Below are 12,819 nucleotides of genomic sequence, written 5' to 3'. Positions count from 1 at the left end.
CAGTTTTAAAACCTTATGCTTTTTTTTTTTTTTTTTTAACAAAACTTTTGACCATCTTTTCACTGTATCAGTTAATCCCGAGAACATGCTGAGTTTCCACATCCCTATATTGTTTGAGTCAGGAACCAGAAGTACTTTCACTTCACAAGGAACGTAGTTAACTGGAAGTCTCTGCGATTGTTCATTCCACCCTCAAAATAGAAATATTTGATGTAACTGTAACAATTTGGTTGCAATGAGTGTTCAAAAAGTGTAAGAACTTCTTGTAATTATATGGATTAGTAACATATCTAGTCCTTGCCTTAAATAAATAAATAAATGAAAGAGCAGTGTTTTGGCAAGACAAAGAGAAACAACAAAACAAGCATCCACAAAATTTTGAGTTGATAACATACAAAGACTGTGGAGGGAAAAAAATAAAATAAAAAAATAAAAAATGAGAAAGCACAATCCGTGATCAAACAGGGATGGCAGAGGAAACTGACAGTGCAGTTTCAGAAGGTATCCATCATGGCATCAACATAAATTGTTTAAGGAAACCACAAGAAATATAAATCAGGATGGCCACATCTCCCAGCACAGAATGTGGCGCCACTATGTCACTATCCCTCATATTTGGGAAGACAAATAACAATTACTATGCTAGATGTGTAACATGATAATATCAAAGTTGAGGGGAACCTACTAGCTGCAAACCAGTAGCATTTGCCTTCACATCCAGTGAAACTAATGCGAGTGTTTTTTGTGTTTTACAATTAACTCTTTAAAGCCCTCCTTTCTACCATTTTTCCACAACTTCTGAAGTGTTTCAATTGCTAGTCACAAATTTCATTTAATTTGTTCAGTATAACTGTTAGTGGCAACACCTTAGGTCTGGAAACTTCACCACTACGCAGTGACCTATTTTTCAAATGTTACTGTACACAAAATATGCTATTTTCCTGCCCTTCTTTTTATATTAATTTAAGTATCTTACAGACGCTACCACTCACCTATTTAAGAATTTATACTTCAACTAATAATGAAGTCTAACACAAATGTTGGGTTCACTGTATATTATATCTGTAGTAAGGGTAGCAATGCATATTCAATACTCTTATTTGAAGTTGACACAGAACTGAATTTGTTTGTTGGCAAAACTTAATATTACGAAGAAAATGTATTAAGTCAAAGGAAAAAGTTAGCTAAAAACCTGATTAGGGCAACAGAAAGAACACTTTACACACTCCACATCCGTGACGAGGCAAAGAAACAGTGTCGGGTGTCCAAGTTGTCAAAGCTTAGTTAATGAGACATCCTTACAGTAGGAGAAGTTTCTGTATACAAGTGTGTGTGTCTACTGACTGCTGATCCCTTTCTTTTTTTTTTTTTTTGTTTGTGGTTTGAGGGCGCAAAACTTCTATGGTCATTAGCGCCCAGCCCGTGACGTAGAAAACAGGAAAAAAACGAAATTTAAAATCAGCAGCAATGGAAACAAAGTCAGAAAATTTGAGAAACTAAAGGCAGAAGGAATGCTTAAAAGTCCACTATAGAAAGGGGTTCCCTTTCATTCTGTATGTTATGAAACAAAAGCTTCCACTGTGCTCTCAATTCTGAATTTAACAGTCAACTGCAGTTTTTAATTTAATTCTGACACATTGCGTGAGACTATTCATATGACTTACCTTGAGAATAAAATAAATAAATAAAAATGAAAATTAGATGCCCTCGATTTAAGTCATTTGTGGTTTTGTTAATGGCATTGCGATGTACATTCACTATATTCACATCCTATGAAACTGAACTGAAATTGTACTACAGTGACAAATGAAAAATTGTTTAGCAGCAGAAAGTGTACTGCTATATCACCCTGTTAGAAAGTATCACACATTTTTATGGGTTCACAACCACATTATATACTTACAAATCATTATCAAAACCTGTACTTTCTTGCATAATCAGTCAGCAGCTGTCAGTCACACACATGTAACTGTGATATCTAACCACAAAATCTCAACCAACCAGTTTATGTTAAGGTATTGTAATACTGTGTAAAAGTTCTCCATATGTATGTAAAGCAGCAGGGCTTCCTTTTCTGAATATGGTAAGGATTAAATAACTGTATTTGAAATAGTGCTTAAGTAATTTAAGATGCAAGCTATCTGCATTGTCAAAGTAAATTGCTCAAAATCTGATTACAGATCTTTAATTCATACTTTAGCACCAGTCCCTTCTAAAATTTAAAAATTAACGTGAAAGAGTAGGTTCTAATCTAAATCCTTCTACAAAATAAATTTTGCACACACACAACACACACACACACACACACACACACACACACACACACACACACACACACACACACACACACACACGCTCTCTCTCTCTCTCTCTCTCTCTCTCTCTCTCTCTTTTTGTGTTGCTTTTACTTTGTCTCTGCTTATTTGGGAGGAGAACAAAATTCACTTTGAAATAATGACAACACAGCTTCTTCAGTTATTTATTTTCACTTCCTCTTCTAATCAAAACAAAAAAAAATGACAGTATTGAGAAACTTTGAATGGAGCAGAGTTAGGCCTTTTGTATGGTGGATTATCTGCTTTCAAGGTAGGCAAAATAACAAGAATATGATAATGTATGTGTATATATATGTATATGTATATATAATATTACACAGTACAATCAAATCCAGTAAATTATATATTTCAGAGAAACTATTTATAAATTACAAAGATATCAAAACACATATAAATGCAATCAATGACTTTCAAATGTGCTAACAATATAAGTAGATTAACCTGACCATTTTTGATTTCTTACGATTATAGATACTGGTAATTAGCTATAACTGGTGAATCAGCACATGGTAACCAAACTTCATTCTGCTGAAAGTAATTCTGAACATGTAGTAAAGTTTTAGTACTGATATCAGGTACTTTGATGAAGTCGTCACCTACTGGTTTGCATTAGCGTTTTCCTTATTTGACAATTACAGTTGTGAAGAATTAGAATATAAAATTACCGTGTTCAGCACATGAAATCTGTTTGCTTTTGGTATAGCAAATTTTACTTTCGAACACGCTGGAGCACGAACACAAGTTTTTGTTTTCTCTATGAAAAAACTTAAACAAAAAACTAAGCTGAAATGCAATTATTATGAAGTAATTCTGCTCAAATCTTTAAGATCTGATTCAGATAGTGAAAGTAATTTTACTACATACAAATATTCAGAACTATGTCAATGCAAAGTTAAATCTATATTTTAATAAATACTTTGGTTTCCCCTGAATTGGGCACAAGCTGATAAACTTCAACTAAGTATTTCACACATCAAGTGGGAACTTTTTGCTCTAACTGATTATGCTTAACACACAAATAAAATTAGGAGCCTCTAGAGAATCTATTCGTACACAATATAGTGTCATGATCTCAGGAGAGTTTTTCATTCAATCCATAATGATCCGCATCGTGGCAATTCTAACATGCAAAATACTGATATGTAAGACTTCAATACTGTTTACAGCTAGGCTTTGCCAAGTATAATACTTCTAAATTCCCAGTATTGTTGTATTTTGATGTTTTCATTAAGTGTTTTTATATAAAGATATGAGTAATTAAAGAAATGTTACAAAGGAAATATATGGTTAAACGTACATTTCAAACCAAGTTCACTCATACTACCAGAAGTAGTAAACAGTTTAATTACTGAACACCATTACAGTCTGTACACCGTACAATATGTGAATGATCATACTATAAGACTACTCACAGTATGTTCGGAGTACCCAGGAAGTAAGTTATTAAAACACATTAACAGCCAGAGATATATATATATATATATATATTAGTGGAGATCACATTACTGAATGCTTTCTGCCACTAGAAAAGAAAAATTTAACTGAAAGCAACAGCACCAACAAAATTTTTGTAGTTTAATCACAGTGAATTATAAATATTTTCGACCATTTATTTCCTGAAGCATTTGTGCATAATCACAAATGCGACAAAACTGTTGTTAAGTTCTGACATGCCAGAGCAATTGGTAACTACTGAACTTTATTGTCAGAACAGTACTGAAGCTTTGAATTCAGCCAAAACCTCTATTTTCTGCATTTAAATTATTTCCACGGAAAGTTTTGTACAACAGTGTAGTTTAGCCACTGATCACTCATGTTGCTAAAGCTTATCAGCACCTTTAGTTGGCTATTGCGAGTAATGCACAGTGAGAAGGTAGGAGGAAGCAAAGCTGAGAATAACAACACAAAGGTTTGTACTTTGAAAGAGTTACACAAAGACGTGTCTGTTCAGTTAACCTCAAACATGTAATACACTGAATCCAAGTTTTAAATATCTAATTTTGATTTTTTCACAAAGGCAGAGTTATTCAGTTACTGAAAAATCTGCAGATCACATGAATTCTGTGTGCTGCTATAATGGAATATCTTTAAAGCTAAACCAATGCGGCTTCTCACATTTCAAACTACATGAATTCATAGAATTTTATTTATATTCATGGACAGTACACTGAACTGCTCAACCAAAATTTGCAGTTTCAGGAGGTAGAATTGTGACTACTCCAGTAAATTCATGCTTTTCACAGAAAAGCCTGTCATATAATACTGAATGATAAAATCTTTCATCAACACTAGGAATGTAACTAACTGCCAAGAGAACATAGGCCACAAGCACTGAACACAATTTCTGTGCCACAAATTTAAAGTGCTCCAAACTGTATTGCAATTGGATGTTTTTTTCACAGCTGTTTGACTGGAAAGGAAACACATTTGCTTACGCAGGAAACTAACCAAGCATTTTTGTTACAGTGATAGAGACTATAGAAACACACACACAGAGAGAGAGAGAGAGAGAGAGAGAGAGAGAGAGAGAGAGAGAGAGAGAGAGAATACAGTGTGCACCTGCCATTCTCCTCCGATTACCCTACCAACTAAAGGAAAATCTGTGACTGCTAATATCATACCAGACAATTTCTTACACAGCTTTTAACTTTTAACTGAACTGACAATTTTTATCAGCATGTTGACTAGGTGATTAACTGTAGAGAAATAATATTTTAATACATTTAACAGCAATATACACAAAATTTTAAAATTTGTGAAGACCTAACTAATGATACTGGAAATTCATCCCAACTCAGGCTGCTGTATCGAACTCGTATGCTCATAAATAAATATTTTTCTTACAGTATTTAATTTAGTTAATAGTATTACTGTAAATGCACTTTTGCTAGTCTTTTATTCATCCAGTACATCACTGTAAAAGGTAACGGATCATCTTATATCCTCAGCAAAGAGAATAAATACAGTTCATAAGGACTGCTGGTATTGATACTATTAACTAGTAAAAAGCAATAATTAGTGAAATACATGAATTTATAGGAACCAGAAATACGTGAAAACATATTTAGTCCAACACTAATTTTATTAAAATATTATGAATAGGCAATATATTCCTTGCTTACAAAATTGAACAATTTGTAACAATTAATGTAAACATGGAAAAATAGACAGTCAGAAAGTTGACTAGAAATGCCACTGCCACGACACTGAGTATAGTAATGTCTAAAAACTGTAGAGTAAATCGGACAGTGTTCTCAGGTAAGAGGTTCAAGACAGAAATGGAAAAGGAAAGAAGTGATACATAGCCTAGGCCTATGTATTATTATTCCCTGACCATCCATTCTATTCATTTATTCTGAGACACTTCACACCAAGGATAACGTGTTGCATAGTGAATCTTTCATTTGTAAAACTTTAGAAAAGATGTACACATATACACTGAGGTCAATTGTTATATCTTAACAATACATCATACAAGCACCAGACTAGAAAAACAAAGTGAGCTTCATATATTGCAGCTTATCACTTAAACAATCATTTACCTACAATTCTACTTTTATCTAACACAGTTAAATAATGCACTAAATGTGTAATACATACTGTTATGGGAACAAATTAATGGCCACACTACTATTAATTTACTAAAAAAGCATCAACAGTCTCAAAATTAGGTTCATAAATATTTGGAAGCTATTAGTTTCCTAATGTAATTTTCACTTTATACAACAGACAAAAACATAACCAGCCTCCAACCACACTTTTTCAGCAGCTGCAGTGGCACTGCTTAACTGACCAAACATCCCAAAAACAGTTGTGAAACTCAAAAGCAAGAAAAACCTACAAATAAAGTAATAAATTCCAAAAACGTTTTTACATATGATTTAAACTTTTAAGTTTTCCTAGACGAGCAAATCAAGAGTAAGAATGGATGACAGTGTGTCCATCGACATGATCTTTGACTTCACAGTAATTCACATTATATGTGGTCAGACTTCAAACCATATATCTTAATGTTTTGCTTCCTACTACCTTATCACAACTGAATGTGCAAGAGATCCTTGGGATGAAATGGCTGCACACAGCACAGTATTAAGTACTTGTACTTATAACCAAGAAAACTACTGAAGTACTCTAAAACAACTCATAACTGACTAGTTTCTTACTCTTAACAACAAACACAATAAATTAAATGGGATAGAATTTGGCCATTCTAGTTAGCAATCATTCTAGCTTTCCTGACTGAAGTTCAACCTATTTTCCTTGCATTTCCCATTGGCTGTTTTCTTGTACTATAACTCAATTCCAACCAAAATCCAACCCATTAATACCACAAGTTTAGTAATAAATTACTCAAAAATAAACGACCAAGACAAGTAAGGTGAAAGCTCTAGCTCTAGTGCTGATACTTCTCCTCCTCATCATCACTTGGCTAATTTAATGAAACTAGAAGTATGGCACCTGACACTCAGAAATGTTTCCTGAACTACCCATGTAAGTCTACAGCTATATGGAAATTATTTAAGTAGTGAATCATTTCCTTGGATAAATACAACCAATTGAATACGTACACCTAAATGCAAAGTGACACTAGACAGAAGCAATGAAGACATGCACTGCAAGGTAGAAGCAGTAACAATAGCAGCAGCACAACAGCTTTTAACTGTATTTCAACAGTTATTTAAATGGTTATTACATAGAAATTACAGCACAAAACAGATCAAACTCACTTTTTTTGTTTTGTTTTCAGAATGTCCTTGTGCTTAAAGCATTACCAGTCAGCCCATGGCACATATAATATTATGCAAGGAGAAAAAGGACTACAGCTATTAGCTATGGGTGAAATAGGATGGAAGGGAGAGAAGCACGTAACCAGAATGGCCGCCCACAAAAGTAACATTCACAGAACACTAAAACTGAGATGTGTGTTAATCTTAATTCGTTACTTCAGTGAGCAGGGACTATAACAGGAAACTGGCAGGACACATCATGACTACAACAAACCAACTGGCAAGAGGCCATGTGGACAATAATGGTACTCTTGACAGTTACCAGTCTGTACGAAGTCACTGGCCAGTGGATCTATATTCATCACTCAACCTAAAGCTACACATTTAAGAACATCTTTTCTTATTGCATTGATTACAGTGTGAGGTACTGTAATACAGAAACCCCGTCTCTTTCTATAAAAGTATATGGAATGCTTAGTCACAAAAAAAGGCTCAGTCCTACATCAGAGTGTAGCTTCAAATGCTATTGTCCAGTGTTGGAAAACGATACACATAGCACGAGTCTGGCCCTCACAACGCAAATTTTATAACCTAGAGCTACATCACACAAAGATGAATACAAGTTCTAGAAAGATAGCAAAAGCATTCAAGTGCAGTCAAGTTCTTCAAATTTTAACCAGTGACTCCTCTTCACTATTTAGGCCAGTTAAGAGTCACTACATGAGGACTGACTCCCCATCAGTACAACACAGAGGAGTCTACACACTACAGAGAAGCCAACCAAGCATATTTTGTGCTTTACTTTACAATTTTATATATATCTATATAATTATGTATTAGATAGAAATGAAAAGAGGGCATCATTAAAAGGGATAGGGACACAGTTGCTTGTATTGTGCTGTAGTATCAGTCATCTGCGATGTCCAAACAAAATTAGGGATCAGTAAATGAAGACATAGCGAACAACCACTGCAGTGAAGCAAACTACATGCTAAACCAGGACTTACATATTAATTTACTTATAACCACTTTCTTTCACATATGTAACAGTTACATATTACCGTTTTAAAAACTTCTATAGACCACTGCAATATGCAGGAACATGAGATAGTAAGAGGAACTGGTTCATTTTATACTGTGTGTGGGGCACCAGGGTAATATGGCAATTGAGGTACTGTATGCTATGTCTTAACTGTTGCATTACTATCCCCCCGCAACAAATTTTTCTTTTTTTGTTTGTCCACGCTCCTGCACATCTTCAAACTACAGTGCCACTGTCCCACTTTCACATGTTATTGTCTCTTTAATTCTATCCAATTTATTATACATATATACATAAACTTTATATATATAAAACTATTTACCTTAAAATCAATGAGTAATCTTGGTTTGTGTAACTTCTTTGCATTTCTTTAACTTTTAATCCAACAGACTGCAATTGACTGATCTTGCACTTTGGTAAAAAGAATAAACAACTGCAAGTAATGTTTAAAAAAGAGTATTACAATGTATAATCAAGCAAACCCCTATTTAAGAAGAATGAGGATTACCAAAGTTAACAAATCCAATTTTTCCCACATTTAGCCAATACCACTTGGCTATATTGCATCCATCAAATACACGAACAAGTTCTATAAAGCTTCAAAAGTTATTTATACTTTAAATGTAGAACAAGTATCATCACAATCTTGATAAATGCAGAAGCAGCTTTCAAAACTATTATCCACAACCCAAAATATACTTTGACCCTCCTTATATGAATGGCTTTTGTATTAGCTTAATGATCACATCAGAGGTTTTTAAGTACTTCAATTGTCTTTATGGAATTCCTCTTTGTACAGTTTTATATATAATTTAACAGATGTATGCACCATTTGAGTATCATATAAAATATTCCACTTATTCCTCTAAAGAGCTGTTGTGGTATCTAAGAGGGAAGAAATGCTACTGGCTGCAAGAACCAAGTCACTGCCACTGAATAAAGTGGATCTCCTTTCTCAAGTTCAACATAGTTTCAACACTAATGGATCTCACAGAATTACTTACATTGGTATTAATGACAAAAGGGCCCACCTGTGAGATATTTATCAAGGAATGTTCTCAAGTAACACTAACGTACATCTGCTTCGTTGACTCATGAAGGGAGGGGGATGGGGGAGATAAATAACACTGAAAAGTGCATCGAGTTGACTGAACGCCATTTAATAATCTACTCTTTAGTAGTTAAACTCTTATCCTCAACAGCATGATAAAGTTTTTTTATCAAAAAGGTTTCTCTATCTCTTTCCTAATCTCAGGCAAAGTATAATATATATACATTTTCATTTTTAATCTTTACAATTGTGACCATGAAAGATAAAGTCCATCAAAATTTTGTATTCAAAAACTGCTGACGTATTGCACGAGTCCTGATTCCTTCCACAATGAGCGAGTTAAGATATTTGCACTGTCATAGCATGGTGCGCTTGGTACAACAGGAAGTTAATCTGTTGTAAGGCCCAGTGTGGGGGTAAGGGGGGAAAGGCCGGAAGAATGGAGGCCCCGGCCAGCCTTGTGCTTCTGCTGAGCACGCCTAACTCGGAAACTCCTAGTGAAATGGGAACTATCTTGACACTATATAAACTTTAAGAAGATGAAGAGATACAAAGTCTCATTCGTTATATAATTAAATTTCTTCGTACTTTTCATGTCTTTCATTTAAAATCCTTTCGCCCACTAGGAATGCATCATTTGTTAAATTTGATAAGTGTTCTTATAAAAATAAATTTCTTTCATGGAAGTTGACTTATCAAGTTGGGCAGCATATTTCATAGGTTACCTGATTTATTTTCAATATTTATATTATTTATTTACTTAATAAATTTGTGCAAGTCTGTGTGGTTCCCCAGAAAAAAAACAATATGTAAATGAAAAGAAATTGCGTAACCATGAACAATAAAACAGAGCCAAATGAAGAGAAGGATTCCAGTTACTTCACTGTGAGGAGGAATATTAGTTAGTGCATGGGTTGTGGAATATATCCCTTCATGTAAAAAATTATTATAATAAATACCATCAACTGAACTAACACACTGAAGTTTCATGGGAACAGCCAAATTTTACGTAGACAGTAGGTCACCGTGACACTAACTGAAATTAAAAAAAAATTAAAAAAAAAAAGGGTAGAAACCTCCAAGGAAAAATGAGGTGTGTGTGTGTGTGTGTGTGTGTGTGTGTGTGTGTGTGTGTGTCTCTGCGCACATGCGCGTTCGCCAACTTCTGGCAGAAAGTAAGAACCATATGCAACATAAATTAGAAAATAATTACATAATGCAGGTTAACTATATCAAAAAACAAATGGGTGAATTAAGTTTTGTTAAAAATGAAAGCAAACGTTGCACACACAAAAAGAAAGAAAAAAAATATATATATATGAATGGGCCAGTACATTCTGGCCAGCAATGTTACAAGAATTGTGTGCAGAATGAGAAATTTCATATTTTGTATATTCCTACAAAATGATAGCATTAATAGCTGCTTCATATATCTTAAGATATAGTTTACAACATATTCTTTGGCTTGCAATGCTGGACACTGAAGTATCGAATGTCCAGTTTGCACACAGCTTGAGTAACATTACTGATTAAAATATTTAATAAATTACATAATAAAATGTCTAGAATTGCCACCAAGGAGAATGAGGAGGATTTTATAAAATGCCACTTTGCTCCTCATACACCTTTCTTTAGGAAACACATGACTTGCACTAGTCTTGACTAGCTCAAAGTTGGCTGCGTTTTATCAGTTATAGTCAAGTATATTATTGGGCAATAAAACCATAATACACCTGGAAAGTTAACCCTTCTGGAAAGCTGCATTTGTTCCAAAAATTATTTCAGAAAGGACACTAAAAACTCTATGGAACTGTGAAGAACACAGGGATTGGAATGGCTGATGGGGAAAGGGAACAAGGATGAACAGGGAGGATAAGGGAAATCTAGCAACCAAATGAACTAATTGCCAACAATTATTAGCTCCACAATTCCTGGTTTCATAGAGTGATCATTATTAAACAAGTGCAGCCTTCTCACCTGCTTCAGCTTATGACTAGCACGGTCACGCAAAATGCACTACAGCAGCCAATGTGACAGCAGCTGTACAAGTTCTTTCAGCCACTTATGTGGTTTTGCTTTTGTTTGTTTTGAACGACACCTGCAAGACACGATTTCCCAAAGTGTATCCATTTAGTGACTGGATAGCTACTACAGCTTCATCATAATTTGTCATCGTTACAAAGCCAAAACCTTTGCACTTGTTGGTTTGGAGGTCTCTAATAACTTTAACACTCTGTACTGCACCAAATGGGCCAAACAGTTGCCATAGGACATTTTCTTCTGTTTCCGGTGCCAAGTTGTACACGAAGATGCACCATCCCGAGCCATTCATAGCATTTCCTGGTAGCATTGAATTGGCAAGCAGATCTCCAGCTAGCGGTGAATACCTAAAATATTAAACTGCTGAATGAAAAAACAATCACAACTTCATGAATTAACAGGACATGCTACAAACTTCATTCACATAACAAATCAAATGCTCATACTTCCTTCGTTTCTGATATATTTATTTTCACCAAAACGATAAAAACAGATGTTTAAAATGTTTAGGACAATGCTGATTTTTACAGCTCCAGAAAGTGGTGGGTGTATAAGGCAACATTTGAAATGCATATCTTGTTATGTGAATAAAGCAAAAACAGGTCAAGAGCATGTTTTAACATTTAGTACATGCTTTCCACTAGACAGGGAACTTGTCACACTGTGCAACTAAAGACCCCAGATGATGCCATCTGGCCTTATGTTGTCTGTGCCTCAATGAAGTGCCCCAACCCTACCCTTTGTATAACTGCGTGGCTGCCAAAGGAACACAGATGGTACTACAAAGGGAGTAAACACAAAACACAAAAAAAAAAAAAAAAAAGAAAAAAGAAAAATGAAAGAAAAGAAAAAGATGAGAGGAAGGGCATGCTCATCACAAAGAAACTGCTAAATAAACATCAAAAACGAAACAGTACTGTAAGTTTAATGGAATAAACTCTTTAATACTGACCTCTGTAAGCCTTTGTTTATGGCTAGCATGGTCTTGCCAGTGCTAAAACAAAATACAGAAACCAACATAAGAAAATTAAACAGCGAGTATATATAATGTGAAGCTAAAACGTCAAGTCTAAATTAAACAGGAAATTGAGATTTGTTTCCAGACAAGAAAGCCAGAGAAAGAACTATGGATACTGGGTTTCATCTGAATGCAAAAAAACTTGAATTTGCTTGGATTTAATAAGAGACCACATGAAATGCAGAGATGGCAGCCATACCAAAGAATTAAGGCAAGTCTTCAGTCAAGTTAGGTACACCACTAGTTCACTAAGACCCTTCAACAGAAATACTAATGCTCCAACGTTCAGGATGCCTTGTAAAAAATGGAAAGAAAAACTAAAAAGGGAAGCAGCATATTCAGTATGCCACATTTAAATAATAGTCCTGTATTGTTTAAACAGTAGATATTACATTTTTGATTTCCCCGAGATATGAATAAATTAGAGATTTCACATTTCAGTTGAGGCCGCACTACAGATTTAGTTGCATACATCTAGCAGCCAACTAATGTAGCCTGGAATATAAAACCAATTAATAAAAGGTTTAATATAATTTCCACAGAAGCAAATGAACATCATGCTAGGAGTTTTGAGCATCTTGGGGCTTTAAGCATATAGTAAACAC

The 12,819-nt window shown here is 34.5% G+C and overlaps 1 protein-coding gene across 1 annotated transcript in view; it reads right to left on the bottom strand.

The window, feature by feature from the left end:
- Nucleotides 1-10,307: 10,307 nt before the first annotated feature.
- The window catches only part of LOC126470534 (ELAV-like protein 1), a 156,340-nt gene continuing 153,828 nt past the window's right edge, over nt 10,308-12,819 (bottom strand). The window contains exons 7-8 of the mRNA XM_050098460.1: nt 12,149-12,190; nt 10,308-11,543 (exon numbers count right to left, since the gene is read on the bottom strand). Coding sequence (XP_049954417.1) covers nt 11,219-11,543; nt 12,149-12,190 — 367 coding nt within the window. The 3' untranslated portion in view covers nt 10,308-11,218. The remainder of the gene's footprint in view (nt 11,544-12,148; nt 12,191-12,819) is intronic.

This window comes from Schistocerca serialis, chromosome 3 (genome assembly GCF_023864345.2).
Source record: "Schistocerca serialis cubense isolate TAMUIC-IGC-003099 chromosome 3, iqSchSeri2.2, whole genome shotgun sequence".
In the NCBI taxonomy this organism is placed as follows: Eukaryota; Metazoa; Arthropoda; class Insecta; order Orthoptera; family Acrididae; genus Schistocerca; species Schistocerca serialis.
Note: the sequence above shows the minus strand (reverse complement) of the source record. Positions and strands in the feature narration are given on the sequence as shown.